Genomic DNA, 18796 nt, shown 5'->3' with positions numbered 1-18796 from the left:
CTAGAGCGGCTCTTTAGCGCCACCCTAGTGGCTCTCTGGAGCTTTTTCAAAAATATATGAAAAATGGAAAAAGATGAGGGGAAAAAAACACATTTTTTGTTTCAATTTGGTTTCTTTAGGAGGACAAACATGACACAAACCTCCCTAATTGCTATAAATCACACTGTTTATATTAAACATGCTTCACTGATTCAAGTATTTGCGAGCGCCGTTTTGTCCTACTAATTTTGGCAGTCCTTGAACTCACCGTAGTTGGTTTACATGTACAACTTTCTCCGACTTTCTAAGACGTGTTTTATGCCACTTCTTTTTATGTCTTATTTTGTCCACCACACTTTTAACGTTGTGCGTGAATGCACAAAGGTGAGTTTTGTTGATGTAATTGACTTATGTGGAGTGCTAATCAGACATATTTGGTCACTGCATGACTGCAAGCTAATCAATGCTAACATGCTAGTTAGGCTAGCTGTATGTACATATTGCATCATTATGCATCATTTGTGGCGTTCTCACCGCCGCGGCCCGGGTTCGATTCCCGGTCAGGGAACTTGGCATAGGCTTCACGGTGGCAGAGGGGTTAGTGCGTCTGCCTCACAATACGAAGTTCCTGCAGTCCTGGGTTCAAATCCAGGCTCGGGATCTTTCTGTGTGGAGTTTGCATGTTCTCCTCGTGAATGCGTGGGTTCCCTCCGGGTACTCCGGCTTCCTCCCACTTCCAAAGACATGCACCTGGGGATAGGTTGATTGGCAACACTAAATTGGCCCTAGTGTGTGAATGTGAGTGTGAATGTTGTCTGTCTATCTGTGTTGGCCCTGCGATGAGGTGGCGACTTGTCCAGGGTGTACCCTGCCTTCCGCCCGATTGTAGCTGAGATAGGCGCCAGCGCCCCCCGCAACCCCAAAAGGGAATAAGCGGTAGAAAATGGATGGATGGATGGATGCATCATTTGTAGCTATATATAAATGATAAATGGGTTGTACTTGTGTAGCGCTTTTCTACCTTCAAGGTACTCAAAGCGCTTTGACACTACTTCCACATTTACCCATTCACACACTGATGGAGGGAGCTGCCATGCAAGGCGCCAACCAGCACCCATCAGGAGCAAGGGTGAAGTGTCTTGCTCAGGACACAACGGATGTGACGAGGTTGGTACTAGGTGGGGATTGAACCTGGGACCCTCGGGTAGCGCACGGCCACTCTTCCACTGCGCCACGCATATATGAGCTCTTTTAGTTTTCTTTAAGTCCTCATAATTCAATTTATATCTCACGACACATTATCTTTTAATTTTTTGCTGCTCCAGACGGATTTGTTTTGGTATTTTTGGTCCAATATGGCTCTTTCAACATTTTGGGTTGCCGACCCCTAATGTATCAGAATATAAAAATCAAGTATTTAACCAAACAGATGGTTTGAAATATTTGAGTTTTGTCAGGTAATATGTCACTAAACTGCATTTTCAAAGTCTATTTTAGAATCTTTTGATGGAATCTAGGTGTGTTAATATAGCACAGGGGTCGGCAACCCACGGTTCTGGAGCCACTAGGGCGGCTCTTTAGCGCCACCCTAGTGGCTCTCTGGAGCTTTTTCAAAAATATATGAAAAATGGAAAAAGATGAGGGGAAAAAAAACACATTTTTTGTTTCAATTTGGTTTCTTTAGGAGGACAAACATGACACAAACCTCCCTAATTGCTATTAAGCACACTGTTTATATTAAACATGCTTCACTGATTCAAGTATTTGGCGAGCGCAGTTTTGTCCTACTAATTTTGGCAGTCCTTGAACTCACCGTAGTTTGTTTACATGTACAACTTTCTCCGACTTTCTAAGACGTGTTTTATGCCACTTCTTTTTATGTCTTATTTTGTCCACCAAACTTTTAACGTTGTGCGTGAATGCACAAAGGTGAGTTTTGTTGATGTAATTGACTTATGTGGAGTGCTAATCAGACATATTTGGTCACTGCATGACTGCAAGCTAATCAATGCTAACATGCTAGTTAGGCTAGCTGTATGTACATATTGCATCATTATGCCTCATTTGTAGCTATATATGAGCTCTTTTAGTTTTCTTTAAGTCCTCATAATTCAATTTATATCTCACGACACACTATCTTTTAATTTTTTGCTGCTCCAGACGGATTTGTTTTGGTATTTTTGGTCCAATATGGCTCTTTCAACATTTTGGGTTGCCGACCCCTAATGTATCAGAATATAAAAATCAAGTATTTAACCAAACAGATGGTTTGAAATATTTGAGTTTTGTCAGGTAATATGTCACTAAACTGCATTTTCAAAGTCTATTTTAGAATCTTTTGATGGAATCTAGGTGTGTTAATATAGCACAGGGGTCGGCAACCCACGGTTCTGGAGCCACTAGGGCGGCTCTTTAGCGCCACCCTAGTGGCTCTCTGGAGCTTTTTCAAAAATATATGAAAAATGGAAAAAGATGAGGGGAAAAAAACACATTTTTTGTTTCAATTTGGTTTCTTTAGGAGGACAAACATGACACAAACCTCCCTAATTGCTATAAATCACACTGTTTATATTAAACATGCTTCACTGATTCAAGTATTTGGCGAGCGCAGTTTTGTCCTACTAATTTTGGCAGTCCTTGAACTCACCGTAGTTTGTTTACATGTACAACTTTCTCCGACTTTCTAAGACGTGTTTTATGCCACTTCTTTTTCTGTCTTATTTTGTCCACCAAACTTTTAACGTTGTGCGTGAATGCACAAAGGTGAGTTTTGTTGATGTAATTGGCTTATGTGGAGTGCTAATTAGACATATTTGGTCACTGCATGACTGCAAGCTAATCAATGCTAACATGCTAGTTAGGCTAGCTGTACGTACATGTTGCATCATTATGCATCATTTGTAGCTATATATGAGCTCTTTTAGTTTTCTTTAAGTCCTCATAATTCAATTTATATCTCATGACACACTATCTTTTAATTTTTTGTGGCTCCAGACGGATTTGTTTTTGTATTTTTGGTCCAATATGGCTCTTTCCACATTTTGGGTTGCCGACCCCTGATGTAGCAGAATATAAAAATCAAGTATTTAACCAAACAGATGGTTTGAAATATTTGAGTTTTGTCAGGTAATATGTCACTAAACTGCATTTTCAAAGTCTTTTAGAATCTTTTGATGGAATCTAGGTGTGTTAATATAGCACAGGGGTCGGCGACCCACGGTTCTGGAGCCACTAGAGCGGCTCTTTAGTGCCGCCCTAGTGGCTCTCTGGAGCTTTTTCAAAAATATATGAAAAATGGAAAAAGATGAGGGGAAAAAAACACATTTTTTGTTTCAATTTGGTTTTTTTAGGAGGACAAACATGACACAAACCTCCCTAATTGCTATTAAGCACACTGTTTATATTAAACATGCTTCACTGATTCAAGTATTTGGCGAGCGCAGTTTTGTCCCACTAATTTTGGCGGTCCTTGAACTCACCGTAGTTTGTTTACATGTACAACTTTCTCCGACTTTCTAAGACGTGTTTTATGCCACTTCTTTTTATGTCTCATTTTGTCCACCACACTTTTAACGTTGTGCAAGAATGCACAAAGGTGAGTTTTGTTGATGTTATTGACTTATGTGGAGTGCTAATTAGACATATTTGGTCACTGCATGACTGCAAGCTAATCAATGCTAACATGCTAGTTAGGCTAGCTGTACGTACATATTGCATCATTATGCATCATTTGTAGCTATATATGAGCTCTTTTAGTTTTCTTTAAGTCCTCATAATTCAATTTATATCTCACGACACATTATCTTTTCATTTTTTGCTGCTCCAGACGGATTTGTTTTGGTATTTTTGGTCCAATATGGCTCTTTCAACATTTTGGGTTGCCGACCCCTAATGTATCAGAATATAAAAATCAAGTATTTAACCAAACAGATGGTTTGAAATATTTGAGTTTTGTCAGGTAATATGTCACTAAACTGCATTTTCAAAGTCTATTTTAGAATCTTTTGATGGAATCTAGGTGTGTTAATATAGCACAGGGGTCGGCAACCCACGGTTCTGGAGCCACTAGAGCGGCTCTTTAGCGCCACCCTAGTGGCTCTCTGGAGCTTTTTCAAAAATATATGAAAAATGGAAAAAGATGAGGGGAAAAAAACACATTTTTTGTTTCAATTTGGTTTCTTTAGGAGGACAAACATGACACAAACCTCCCTAATTGCTATAAATCACACTGTTTATATTAAACATGCTTCACTGATTCAAGTATTTGCGAGCGCCGTTTTGTCCTACTAATTTTGGCAGTCCTTGAACTCACCGTAGTTGGTTTACATGTACAACTTTCTCCGACTTTCTAAGACGTGTTTTATGCCACTTCTTTTTATGTCTTATTTTGTCCACCAAACTTTTACCGTTGTGCGTGAATGCACAAAGGTGAGTTTTGTTGATGTTATTGACTTATGTGGAGTGCTAATTAGACATATTTGGTCACTGCATGACTGCAAGCTAATCAATGCTAACATGCTAGTTAGGCTAGCTGTATGTACATATTGCATCATTATGCATCATTTGTAGCTATATATGAGCTCTTTTAGTTTCCTTTAAGTCCTCATAATTCAATTTATATCTCACGACACATTATCTTAAAATTTTTTGCTGCTCCAGACGGATTTGTTTTGGTATTTTTGGTCCAATATGGCTCTTTCCACATTTTGGGTTGCCGACCCCTAATGTAGCAGAATATAAAAATCAAGTATTTAACCAAACAGATGGTTTGAAATATTTGAGTTTTGTCAGGTAATATGTCACTAAACTGCATTTTCAAAGTCTATTTTAGAATCTTTTGATGGAATCTGGGCCTGTTATTATTGCAGAATATAAAAATCAAGTATTTCACCCAGGTTTGACATAATTGTCACAGAATGCCAGTAAACGCTCACGAGTGTGAACGCAGCCTAACATGCTTGTGCGTCATGGTCAAACAACAGCAAACATCACGACAACAACAACAACAACAACAGTTAGTGAAGCCAAGGAAGGCGGAAGTCGCGTTGGCACCTTGGCTTTAAATAACAGTCTCATCCAGCCATGGGTGGCGTTCTAGCGAGTCACTAGAGCTAAGGAACATGGGAAAGTGCAAAGAAAACAAAAGTTATTACCTGGCTGCAAGTACCATGAACTCACAACCCGTCCACGCGCTCTAACAGTCACATGTCCAAAAGAACAAACAGAGCCCTCTTTAAATGTTAGGGAATGATTTGCTGATCAAAGCAACAACCTTCACATATTACAAAAAAAACAACATTATTTGGTATAAAACACAAGGTATTTAAAGCTTTGTTGGTTCAAAGACAAAGAGTTTGATGGAGCATGGGAACATACATGCACACAAACACATGCAGGTCGCAGGGATCCTGTCAGACAACAATGGCCTCTTTGTCCGTTTAGTTCCCAGTCCTCCAAGTCCCATACATAAGTTCAGGTGCTCCCAGGAACAAAAGGCGCTCCCTCGGTTTCTTGGGCCCAAGGATGAACCATCTAAACCGTGTACCAACCGTCTGTGTACCATCAGTGCCAAAACACACACTCTGGAGGTTTTGTTTCTTGCTCCACATTGAACAGGACGAAGCAGCGTTCCATAGCTCAGATAAAACTGTTTAAAAACCAGCAGGATAACAGTCGGAGCCCTGCGTGGTCACGGATCACAGAATGATTGGGTCTTACTCCTTGGATTGTGCAAGTGTAAACACGTGACTGCTTCACTTTCAGCATGTTGGACATCAATAAAAGGTAGTAGGTATGGGAATAAGTTTACTTATGTAGCCCTGAATCACCAGTGTCTCAAAGGGCTGCACAAGACACAGCCACATCCTGGGCTCAGATCCCACATCAGGGCAAGGAAAAACTCATCCCAATGGGATAACAATGAGAAGAGGGGACCGCAGATGTGGGGACCCCCCACCTCTTTAGTGGTCCGTGCAATGGATGCAGAGTGGATACAGTTAATAATGTGAGAGTCCAGTCCATAGTGGATCTAACACAATAGTGAGAGTCCAGTCCATAGTGGATCTAACATAATAGTGAGAGTCCAGTCCATAGTGGATCTAACATAATAGTGAGAGTCCAGTCCATAGTGGATCTAACATAATAGTGTGAGAGTCCAGTCCATAGTGGATCTAACATAATAGTGAGAGTCCAGTCCATAGTGGATCTAACATAATAGTGAGAGTCCAGTCCATAGTGGATCTAACATAATAGTGATAGTCCAGTCCATAGTGGATCTAACATAATAGTGAGAGTCCAGTCCATAGTAGATCTAACATAATAGTGAGAGTCCAGTCCATAGTGGATCTAACATAATAGTGAGAGTCCAGTCCATAGTGGATCTAACATAATAGTGAGAGTCCAGTCCATAGTGGATCTAACATAATAGTGAGAGTCCAGTCCATAGTGGATCTAACATAATAGTGAGAGTCCAGTCCATAGTGGATCTAACATAATAGTGAGAGTCCAGTCCATAGTGGATCTAACATAATAGTGAGAGTCCAGTCCATAGTGGATCTAACATAATAGTGAGAGTCCAGTCCATAGTGGATCTTACATAATAGTGTGAGAGTCCAGTCCATAGTGGATCCAACATAACAGTGAGAGTCCAGTCCATAGTAGATCTAACATAATAGTGAGAATCCAGTCCATAGTGGATCTAACATAATAGTGAGAGTCCAGTCCATAGGGGATCTAACATAATAGTGAGAGTCCAGTCCATAGTAAATCTAACTTAATAGTGTGAGAGTCCAGTCCATAGTGGATCTAACATAATAGTGATAGTCCAGTCCATAGTGCATCTAACACAATAGTGAGAGTCCAGTCCATAGTGGATCTAACATAATAGTGAGAGTCCAGTCCATAGTGGATCTAACATAATAAATGATAAATAAATGATAAATGGGTTGTACTTGTATAGCGCTTTTCTACCTTCAAGGTACTCAAAGCGCTTTGACACTACTTCCACATTCACACACTGATGGAGGGAGCTGCCATGCAAGGCGCTGACCAGTACCCATCAGGAGCAAGGGTGAAGTGTCTTGCTCAGGACACAACGGACGTGATGAGGTTGGTACTAGGTGGGGATTGAACCAGGGACCCTCGGGTTGCGCACGGCCACTCTCCCACTGCGCCACGCTGTCCCTAACGTGGATCTAACATAATAGTGAGAGTCCATGAGTTCATCATTGGCTTGTTCCATCGGTCTTACACAAGAACTCCCTCAAACGTCTGTTTGCATTGTTTTTTCTGGTGAATAAATGACAGTTCCGTTAGCCCCGCCCCCCCCATGATTGAATGACACTTCATGGAGCAATTTATCCGTGGTTCTGGAGTCCTCTCAGTGCCAGAGAGGACGTCTGCGCAACCTCCAAATGTAACAGAAGCAGCGGATTGCCGGACGACGCCTCCCTTCCCGTCTCAGATCATTTAGGAGAGACACAAGATCGGACCCCCGGATGCGGGCGTTACACGTGACAGGTGGTGCCGCCCCCTCTGTCGCACCCCTGCTCCACCGATCCGACAAAGGCCTTCTTGGGTTTCCTGACCCCGAAGCAGCCGCCGCTGCCGCACTGCAAGCAGTAGGAGCAGAGGCGCTTCAGGCCTTTCCTGAAGGCGGAGTTGGAGAGGCTGTAGGTGAGACAGTTGCAGAAGCTGTTGCTGATGGCCAGCCAGGTGGTGAGGAAGGAGGCCGCCGGGTGGTGGTAGATCCCGCCGCTCTCCAGCAGAAAGTAGAGGATGTACGGCAGCCAGAGGATGTAGAAAACGCTGGTAATCCGGAACAGCACCATGGCGTATCGTTTATCCGGGTACGTCGGGGACGGCTGCTGGTATTGGGGTTTGGACAAGCTGGGCAAGTGCCTTTGGTCCTTCACCCGGTCATCGTTGACCAGAGATCCAGAGGTCATGATGGGGTCTTGGTGCTGCTGAGGTCGGTAGCGGGCGTGGCGTTCGCTGATCTCCCGTGTGTGCTGTCGGCAGATCTTGAAGATGTTGCCGTAGGTGAAGCAGACGGTGAGGGTGGCGGGAGCGTACACAAGAGCCACGATGAAGGCGGTGAAAGCCGGGCGGGTCCTCCACTCCAGGGCGCACCACTCCACCACGTCGCCGTGGTAACCCGGCTTTCCCCAGCCCAGGAACGAGGGCAGAAACACCAGCGCCGAGTACAGCCATATCAGGACGATGCAGCAGCGCACCCGGCATGGCGTGACCAGGGAGGCGTAGGTCAGGGGGCGTGTGATGGCGATGTAGCGGTCCACGCTCACGCACGCCAAAGACACCATCGAGACCGACTTCAAGACGGACACCAGGTAGCCGAAAACCTGGCAGGTGAGCTTGGGGTCCAGTCCTTGGAGGTGATGGAGCAGGGACAGGGAAGGGAAGAGGCAGCTGACGCCCACCAGCAAGTCGGCATACGCCATGGTCTGGATGAAGGCGCTGGTGGTGTGCTGGCTCAGCAAAGGCGCACAGTGGAAGACAAAAATCACCACCAGGTTGCCCGAAATGATCAGAACGGTGAGGAGGACTATAATGGAGACCTCCAGAAGGCAAGTGGTGAAGACTCTGGAATAGCTGATGTCAAGCAGGCAAAATGGAGCGGAGAAGTTTGACAGGTCAGCAGAGTTCTGGTCTAGTGGATCCAGGGAAGAATTCATCTTCTTGGCCAAGTCTCTCGGGTCTCCCAAAAGGATACGTTGAGACCAACGTAGCTCCCCTGCGAGGCAACCAGCTGGAGGCTCTCAATCCAAACCATGACTTAATTCCATCCTGACACCTGGTCTCACGGAGAGGACAGAGGAAGGTGAAGTCGTCCTGAGCAAATTAACACATTGTCTGCGACTTTCCGTCTGCCCAGAAGCCTCCTTTCACGAAATTCCTGCTTGAGGAGCCTTGACACCCAAAGACCGCTTCAAGGGCTCCTGCTTACATTTGTGTGGGCCCCAGAGTGGCCAACGCAGAGTCCAGTGCAAACACACCGCTGGCTGCAAAAAGCAGGCATCAAGGGTGATGTGGTCTCTGTCCTCTTCACCTGCTTATCGTGGCACTTTTTCAGGTCTTTCCCGAGACTTTGCCGTCTGGTTCCTGGCAAGCTTCTATTTCTCCCCGGAGCAGCAGCAGCGAGGTCTGGAGTGGAAACGCTGGGAGAACCTCCTGGCTTCCTCCTCCTCCTCTTCTTAGTGATTTATCCTCCTTTAGTGACAGTCTCTTTCTCGCTCCCTCTCTGAAGAAACGGCCAAAGACACGGAAGCCCCTCCCCCTGCCGTGGCCCCAGCCAATGGCGGCGGGCAGAGACATGCGGCTGTCTGCAACCCACGCCCCTCCCAATCTGCCTTCAGCTCTCATGCGCACTCCTTACAATATCAGCGACGCCGTTAAACACTGTCATAAAGGAGCGTTACTCCGCATTATTTCTGCCCGGGACCCTGGCCGCCTTGGAGCAGGAAACGAGGTCGCTGACGAGCACAACAACATTCCTGATATCAATCTGCCTGGCAAAGTGCTCCGGGCGCAGACCTTTTGCCATTAGAGCGGCCCGACTTATTATTTGTGCTGCAAGTAGTTACCGTCACTCACCCAGGAAGCGTCTGTCGTCATCTCATTCCCAAGGTTTGGCCAGGGGCGTCCAAATTACGGCTCGGGGGCCAAACGCGGCCCACCGGCGTGTTCAGTTTGAAATGTCACCAGTTTAATAAGGAATCTGGCACGCCTCCACCTTAATTATAAAACATCTGACGGAACAATTGAAACTCGGACCATGTATTGCACTCCGGAGTGTACACAGCACAGCATTTCTATATATGACCCAATCCAAACAAGCTTTCCCACTCATGGTGCAAATAAACCAACACAAAAAGTCAACACACATGGTAACACACACAGTGGGGCAAAAAAGTATTTAGTCAGCCAGCGATTGTGCAAGTTCTCCCACTTCAAATGATGACAGAGGTCTGTCATTTTCATCATAGGTACACTTCAACTGTGAGAGACAGAATGGGGGGAAAAAATCACATTGTAGGAATTTTAAAGAATTTATTTGTAAATGATGGTGGAAAATAAGTATTTGGTCAAGCATTCAAAGCTCTCACTGATGGAAGGAGGTTTTGGCTGAAAATCTCAGGATACATGGCCCCATTCATTCTTTCCTTAACACGGATCAATCGTCCTGTCCCCTTAGCAGAAAAAACGCCCCAAAGCATGATGTTTCCACCCCCATGCTTCACAGTAGGTGTGGTGTTCTTGGGATGCAACTCAGTATTCTTCTTCCTCCAAACACGACAAGTTGAGTTTATACCAAAAAGTTTCATCTGACCACATGACATTCTCCCAATCCTCTGCTGTATCATCCATGTATCCATTTTGCTATAAACTCAACTGGTGGTGTTTGGAGGAAGAAGAATACTGAGTTGCATCCCAAGAACACCATACCTACTGTGAAGCATGGGGGTGGAAACATCATGCTTTGGGGCTGTTTTTCTGCTAAGGGGACAGGACGATTGATCCGTGTTAAGGAAAGAATGAATGGGGCCATGTATCCTGAGATTTTCAGCCAAAACCTCCTTCCATCAGTGAGAGCTTTGAATGGTTGACTCAATACTTATTTTCCACCATCATTTACAAATAAATTCTTTAAAATTCCTACAATGTGAATTCCTGGATGTTTTCCCCCCATTCTGTCTCTCACAGTTGAAGTGTACCTATGATGAACATTACAGAACTCTGTCTGACTAAATACTTTTTTGCCGCACTGTAACACAACCTGCTCACTCATCTTTGTAGATATTATAAAACATGTCCAAGCACCACACATAATTCAAAATTACACCCATTTAAATCCCCAGCAATGCATGATGGGAAAAATGCAAAACCCCAATATAGGTCACTTGATACCAAGGTAACAATGTACATCACAATATAGTGTTTCTTAAACTATAAATACACATGAACGGATGCCAGTTTTGCTTATCTTTTCTCCCCTTTATTTATGAAAGAAATTTTAATTGATAAAAAAGACAAGCATTTTTAGTAAGGTGTAGACATCTGAAAATTGTATCAAAATACAAGTGTTTTATAACGGCCCATATTGATACTTTCATCCATCCATCCATCCATTTTCTACAGTTTGTCACTTTTGGGGTCGCTGGAGACTATCAATCAGGCAGAAGGCAGTGTACACCCTGGACAAGTCGCCACCTCATCACAGGGCCAACACAGATGGACAGACAACATTCACACACTAGGGACCATTTAGTGTTGCCAATCAACCTATCCCCAGGTGCATGTCTTTGGAGGTGGGAGGGGCCTATCCCCAGGTGCATGTCTTTGGAGGTGGGAGGGGCCTATCCCCAGGTGCATGTCTTTGGAGGTGGGAGGGGCCTATCCCCAGGTGCATGTCTTTGGAGGTGGGAGGGGCCTATCCCCAGGTGCATGTCTTTGGAGGTGGGAGGGGCCTATCCAGCAAGTGCATGTCCTTGGAGGTGGGAGGGGCCTATCCCCAGGTGCATGTCTTTGGAGGTGGGAGGAAGCCGGCGTAGAAGCCATGTAGTCACGGGGAGAACATGCACAGAAAGATCCCGAGCCTGGGATTGAACCCAGGACTACACAGGACCTTCGTATTGTGAGGCACATGCACTAACCCCTGTACCACCGCGCTGCCCCGTATTGATACTTATTGATATTTTTATAACCGAGGGCAGTGGTTCTCTAGCATTTTTTTTACCAAATACCACATCAGAAAACACTTGGCTCTCCAAGTACCACCATAATGGGCAACATTAAAATACAGTAGCTTAGTAGGCATAAGTATTCATTAAAACAAAGCAGAGGTGTTATTTAACAAGTATATTTAATATTTTGCCCACTGTAACATTACAAAAGTTTGAACTATAAGACTGTGTTGAAATATTTAATGAGGTCATTATCTTTTTTTTTTTTTGCATACCACTTGTTGGAGCCCGCTTAGCAACACAGATTGAAAATGACTGACTTATGGAAAATAAGGAGCAGGAGAAAAATACATTTGATTTGAAATGTAACTTTCCTCTGATTATAATGCCTCGGACATCAAAGCAGAGAGGAAATGTCAACACAAGCGTGGAAAACAAACAATGTCAACAACATGTTAAAATAACATTGAACATTTAAGAATAAGCCCTTAAAATGTAGGAATATGTAGGAAATGTTTCATAAAGTGTCAGAAAATAGTGCAAAGTGTGAAAATGTAAACATAGAGGTCCTGAGAAGAGCTATTTTCTGCATGTTTAGTGGCAGGAAGTCACAGCTGTGCTCTAAAGGGTAAGCGTGGCTAAGGTGGTGTGGTGTTAGCGGCCTTTGTGAGGACGAGCGCCTCGCATCATTTACAACCTTAATATATCTAATATGCATGACTGTATGTATCTCTATGTGTTTGTACATGTACTGTAGCTATACATATATATATATATATATATATATATATATATATAAAAAATGCTTACTGCTCCCCTTCCAAGAAATATTCCCTCCCTGGTCGTTTGAACCGGCTGAACCTGCACCTGAGTGAATTTGTTTGGGGCTTTTGCTTCTCAACTCCTCGGGAAAAAAACAAACAAATGAGGAGCTGCCTGCCAGGTTATTGGATCAGGTGCTAATTAATAGCGTCGGTGAGGCGCTGAAATGTAATTATTTGTCATTTCTGTTGTATAAACAAGTGGGGAAAATCAATCACAGTAGTTAGCTTTTGTTAGTCCATGTAAAATGAGTAGCACAGCCTGCTTTATTTGTAATCTAGTAACATTCATAATAGCTTGTAATATATACATGATATAAGTATATATGTCATGTAGTAACATTCATAATAACATGTAATATATACATGATGTAAGTATATATGTAGTATCTAGTAACATTCATAATAACATGTCATATATATAGATCATGTAAGTATATATGTAGTATCTAGTAACATTCATAATAACATGTACTATATACATGATATAAATATATGTGTCATGTAGTAACATTCATAAAACATGTAATATATACATGATGTAAGTATATATGTAGTATCTAGTAACATTCATAATAACATGTAATATATACATGATGTAAGTATATATGTAGTATCTAGTAACATTCATAATAACATGTAATATATACGTGATATAAGTATATGTGTCATGTAGTAACATTCATAAAACATGAAATATATACATGATGTAAGTATATATGTAGTATCTAGTAACATTCATAATAACATGTAATATATACATGATGTGAGTATATATGTAGTATCTAGTAACATTCATAATAACATGTAATATATACGTGATATAAGTATATGTGTCATGTAGTAACATTCATAATAACATGTAATATATACACGACGTAAGTATATATGTAGTATCTAGTAACATTCATAATAACATGTAATATATACATGATGTAAGTATATATGTAGTATCTAGTAACATTCATAATAACATGTAATATATACGTGATATAAGTATATGTGTCATGTAGTAACATTCATAAAACATGAAATATATACATGATGTAAGTATATATGTAGTATCTAGTAACATTCATAATAACATGTAATATATACATGATGTGAGTATATATGTAGTATCTAGTAACATTCATAATAACATGTAATATATACGTGATATAAGTATATGTGTCATGTAGTAACATTCATAATAACATGTAATATATACACGATGTAAGTATATATGTAGTATCTAGTAACATTCATAATAACATGTAATATATACATGATGTAAGTATATATGTAGTATCTAGTAACATTCATAATAACATGTAATATAAACATGATGTAAGTATTGCTTATAATAACAACATCGCCAATACTTGATTAATATTCAGGTCACAGACTGAATAACTCCACAGTGATGTTTTTGTGAACTTACTGAGGAATTTGTGAAACTGTAACGATACAAGACTATGAGTATGATTCAGCTATTCAATGTCAAAATATAAACAGTAGAAAAATAATGAACAAACTGGACACTTGTGTTAGCTTAATAGCTGATGCTAAGGATGCTAGCTTCATTACATTACGATAGCAGGTACAAATATGCATGAAAATACTCCTATAGAAATCACACACGGGACGCTTTAGTAAGCAAGAATAGTTTTAGCTTTATTGTAAAACTTACAAACGTTGCTTGGCGTGACGAATGAAGAATCCATGCAGTAGAAACGCTACGGACGGCTGGAAGACTTCTGGTTAAAAGCACTAAATGGAAGAACGCTACAGTGGATTTCCATTCCTTTCTACTGCAATAGCAGAGGAAGAATACTGTCAATTGTGGACTACATGCTGCTACTTGTTTTGATGCTCTGAACCCTGCAGCTTATAAAGACAACTAGGACTGCAAATAGTAAAAAAAAAAAAAAAACACTGAAAAGGTGTGTTATTGTTTGTACCATGGTGCTATCTTTTGGACGAGTTTGCTCACTACCGGTGCTTCTCTCTAGAGCTTGCGACCAGAAGTACAACTTCTGTTCCCGTCTTCTCACCGTCCATAGCGTTTCTACTCCTGATGAATTCATTCATCACGCCAAGCAACGTTTGTAAGATTTACAATATAACTAAAACTATTAATACTTCCTAAAAGGTCCCATGTGTGATGTCTGTAGGAGTGTTTTCATGCAGGTTTGTACGTGCTATCGTATTGTCATGAAATGGAAGGATCCTGCAGCACCTGCGGTGAACAAATTCCTCCGAAAAACGGCGCCATAACCCTAACCATAAAACAGCTTTTTAAGTTGCTTGGAGGTTGATTGGCAACACTAAATTAACCCTGGTGTGTGAATGTTGTCTGTCTATCTGTGTTGGCCCTGCGATGAGGGGGCGACTTGTCCAGGGTGTACACCGCCTTCCGCCCGATTGTAGCTGAGATAGGCCGCCAGCGCCCCCCCGCCACCCCAAAAGGGGTAGAAAATTGATGGATGGATGTTTTGTTTTTGTACCGACTAAACAAAAATCCATAAATTAGCCGCAGGGCTCAAAGTGTAGGAAACAAATAGCGGCTTATCGTCAGGGATATCGGGTAGTTGAGTCCAAAACAGCGTCAACAACGAGGACAAAGATCTTAATGACTTCAAAATAAAAGAGACATAGCCCTGGACGGCATGTGCGCCGAGATCATGAGTCTGTGCCACAAAAGAGCTCTCAGTTCAAATCAACTTGTGTTCCTTAGAACCTCCACCAGCCCAAAGAAAAAGGGCAAGTGTCCCCCTGTGGGCAACACATGGCAACAACACACAGACACTGACGCTCATGGACCAACAGCCGCCTCTTTGTCTTCACAACACTACCTACACCAGCCTCAGGACCCAGGCCTCGCCATTAAAACCACATCAATATATATATATATATATATATATATATATATATATTTATATCGCCCACATCAATACAAACTGCCTCATAATGGAACGCTGTGAGAAGAGAAAGTCAACATTAAGAACATTGTGGATGAAAGAGGAAAAGTCACCTGGTCATTTTGTTCAAAAGGGACTGTAGTCAGACCAACGTGGTCTGGAATGTGATGCAAGGCAAGAGCGTTAATACCTCACCACCTTAGCCGCACTCACCCTTTAGAGCAGGGGTGCCCACACTTTTTCTGCAGGCGAGCTACTTTTCAAGTGACCAACTCGAGGGGATCTACCTCATTTATATATATCATTTATATTTATTTATTTATGAAAGAGACATTTTTGTAAACAAGTTAAATGTGTTTAATGATAATACAAGCATGTGTAACACATATAGATGTCTTTCTTTCACGAAGACAAGAATATAAGTTGGTGTATTACCTGATTCTGATGACTTGCATTGATTGGAATCAGACAGTAATGATGATAACGCCCACATTTTCAAATGGAGGAGAAAAAAAGTCCTTCTTCCTGTACAATACCACATGAAAGTGGTTGGTTTTTGGCATCTAATTCATCCAGCTTCCATACACTTTACAAGAAAAACATTGGCGGCAAATTCCATAGCTTGCTTGATTGACATTCACGGCACCCGAGGGTCTTGTGAGATGACGCTGGCTGCTGCCAGTTCATTATTATGAAAAAATGACAGAGAGGAAGGCCAGAAACACTTTTTATTTCAACAGACTTTCGCGCCGTCCCTTCCGTCAAAACTCTAAAGGCCGACTGCACATTTCCTATCTTCACAATAAAAGCCCTGCTTCATGCTGCCTGCGCTAACTAAATACAGAGTCTCGGAAAGCTGGCGTGCACAAGTGATGTGCATGCCAGCTTTCTGAGGGATCGCTTGTGCACGCCAGCTTTCCGAGACTCTGTATTTAGTTAGCGCAGGCAGCATGAAGCAGGGCTTTTATTGTGAAGATAGGAAATGTGCAGTCGGCCTTTAGAGTTTTGACGGAAGGTACGGCGCGAGAGTCTGTTGAAATAAAAAGTGTTTCTCGCCTTCCTCTCGGTCATATTTTCATAATAATGATCTTGCAGCAGCCAGCGTCATCTCACAAGAGCCTCCGGTACCGTGAATGTCATTTAAGTGACGTCTTGGTGAAGATTGATGATCACTCATTTTTAGCTCTATTTTTTTTAAAAGCCTGGCTGGAGATCGACTGACACACCCTCCGCGGTCGACTGGTAGCTCGCGATCGACGTGATGGGCACCCCTGCTTTAGAGCACAGCTGTCACTTCCTGCCACTAAACCTGCCAAACTGTTTTCTCTAAGAGTTAGCATATAACATGCTAACTCTTAGCATGCTAACTTATTTTACACTTCTTCCGTAATTCCACTGCCATTGACTGTCAGGACCCTGGGACTAAACTTGAGGGGAACCCTGGAGGTTATATATTGTATTACTTTTGAAAATAAAACATATCAAAATGGCCCCTGCATGTTTTCATTTTTCCAGTGTGTGGCACTCAGTGGAAAAAGTTTGGACACCCCTGTATCAGGAGATAAAGTGTGATAAAAAAATGCCTGCTGGATTCCTGGGGGTGCAGATCACTGACAATATAACCTGCTCCCTACACATCGGAGCGCTTGTAAAAAGAGCTCAGCAGCGCATGCATTTTTTGCGTGGGATGAAAAGAGCACAGCTCCCTCCCCCCATTCTCAGCACCTTCTACAGAGGCACTCTAGAGACCACCTGCTGACCAACAGCATCTCTGTCTGGACTGCAGCCTGCAATGCCTCAGACTGGAAGTCTCTCCAGAGAGTGGTGAGGACGGCGGAGTCCTCTTCCTCCTATCCAGATCTCAAAAAGCCGCTGCCTGACCAGGGCTCAGAAAATCTGCAGACTCCTCCCACCCCCACCAAAGAAGTCTCTAGTCTCGCTTTTTGTTGCTGTAAGTGTAAAACTGTAATAATAATAATAATAATATTAAATACTGAGTGTTTGTGACTGACATGGAAAACAAACAGTCTTGTCGGTCAGTGCCTCCTCTTTCATGAGAGATCCTTTGTTGGTCGTCAGTCAGCATCCAGAGACACTCGGCCACTTCCTGTCCCACGCAGGGAAGGCAAAGGTGACATTTCTGACAATCAACATGCAGATGGACAGTGTTCACACACCGCCAGGACACCAGGTCCACGCAGCAAAGGGCTTGGCTGCCAGGACGCAATGTTCTTCTTGTGTATGTATGTAAACACACACACACACACACACACACACACACACACACACACACACACACACACACACACACACACAGCGCTAATTGGAAGCTGGCAGGAGTTTGGTATGCACAGAACATTAGTTATTAAAATATTTCATTGGTTAATTAGTCCATGAAAAGATGACAAGTTAATTATTAATAGTAGGAAGGACATTATTCTCTCATTAACAGACTTAAAAAAAAAACACAGACTTACATTATGCAATAGGAGTGTTAAAAAAATGGTTTTCAAGCTAATTGTGATTATTACTTTTAACAATTCTTAATCCATCCATCCATCTTCTTCCACTTATTCGGGGTGGGGTCACGGGGGAAGCAGCCTAAGGAGAGAAGCCCAGACTTCCCTCTCCCCAGCCACTTTGTCAGCTCCTCCCGAGGTATTCCCAGGCCAGCTAGGAGACATAGACACTCCAATGTGCCCTGGGTCTTCCCCGTGGCCTTCTACAGGTCCAGGGAGGTGTTTGGAAGGCAGAAGCCCGAACCTAATCCTGCAGCCACCAACCAGGTCCCCCTCAACGCCCTGACTGTGCCTGGAAATTCTGTCCATAAAAGTTCTGAACAGGATGGGTGACAAAGGGCGACCCTGGTGGAGTCCAACCCTCACTGGAAACAGGTCTGACTTACTGTGGACTAAGTTCTGACACTGATCAGGACCGCCACAATCAGACTCTCCGAGCACTCCCCGCAGAACACGGTTTTCTCCAAGTCCACAAAGCAAACTCCCATGCACCCTCAAGAACCCTGCCCACAGTCTAGAGCTGCTCCACAGTTCCACCACCAGGACCAAAGCCACACTGTTCCTCCTGAATCGGAATCAAACACGCAGGGGTCATTTTGATATTTTTCATTTCCAGAATGGATGCAATATATATTTGCAACCTCCCCCAAGAGGACTGGGAAGAGTCTCAGTCAAAAAACTGTTCAAAAATTAAACGCTTCAATCTCTACATCAGAATCAAATATATCTCATTTTTATGTTTAATTGTCAAAACCCTGTTTTTATGGCAAAAACACAAACTGAAAAAGTTGAATGTGTAAAATTAGATATGAAGTCATTGATGAGACTAAACGGACTTCTCAGGGCCCCACTCATAAAAGTGTTGGAAATAA

The 18796-nt window shown here is 42.7% G+C and overlaps 2 protein-coding genes across 3 annotated transcripts in view; both read right to left on the bottom strand.

Moving 5' to 3' along the window:
• Positions 1-18796, bottom strand: part of LOC133557194 (rab GTPase-activating protein 1) — a 125899-nt gene that overhangs the window by 62653 nt on the left and 44450 nt on the right. The gene's annotated exons all lie outside the window — the stretch shown is intronic.
• Positions 1163-9342, bottom strand: LOC133557193 (probable G-protein coupled receptor 21). The gene has a single exon (XM_061907469.1). It carries the CDS (start codon positions 8670-8672, stop codon positions 7485-7487), a length of 1188 nt encoding a protein of 395 aa, XP_061763453.1. The 5' UTR covers positions 8673-9342; the 3' UTR covers positions 1163-7484.

The sequence above is a fragment of the Nerophis ophidion genome, linkage group LG08 (genome assembly GCF_033978795.1).
Source record: "Nerophis ophidion isolate RoL-2023_Sa linkage group LG08, RoL_Noph_v1.0, whole genome shotgun sequence".
Lineage (NCBI taxonomy): Eukaryota > Metazoa > Chordata > Actinopteri > Syngnathiformes > Syngnathidae > Nerophis > Nerophis ophidion.
Note: the sequence above shows the minus strand (reverse complement) of the source record. Positions and strands in the feature narration are given on the sequence as shown.

What these genes read in the sequence shown, in the direction of transcription:
- LOC133557193 (XM_061907469.1), bottom strand. Translation starts at nt 8,672, where the DNA reads ATGAATTCTTCCCTGGATCCACTAGACCAGAACTCTGCTGACCTGTCA.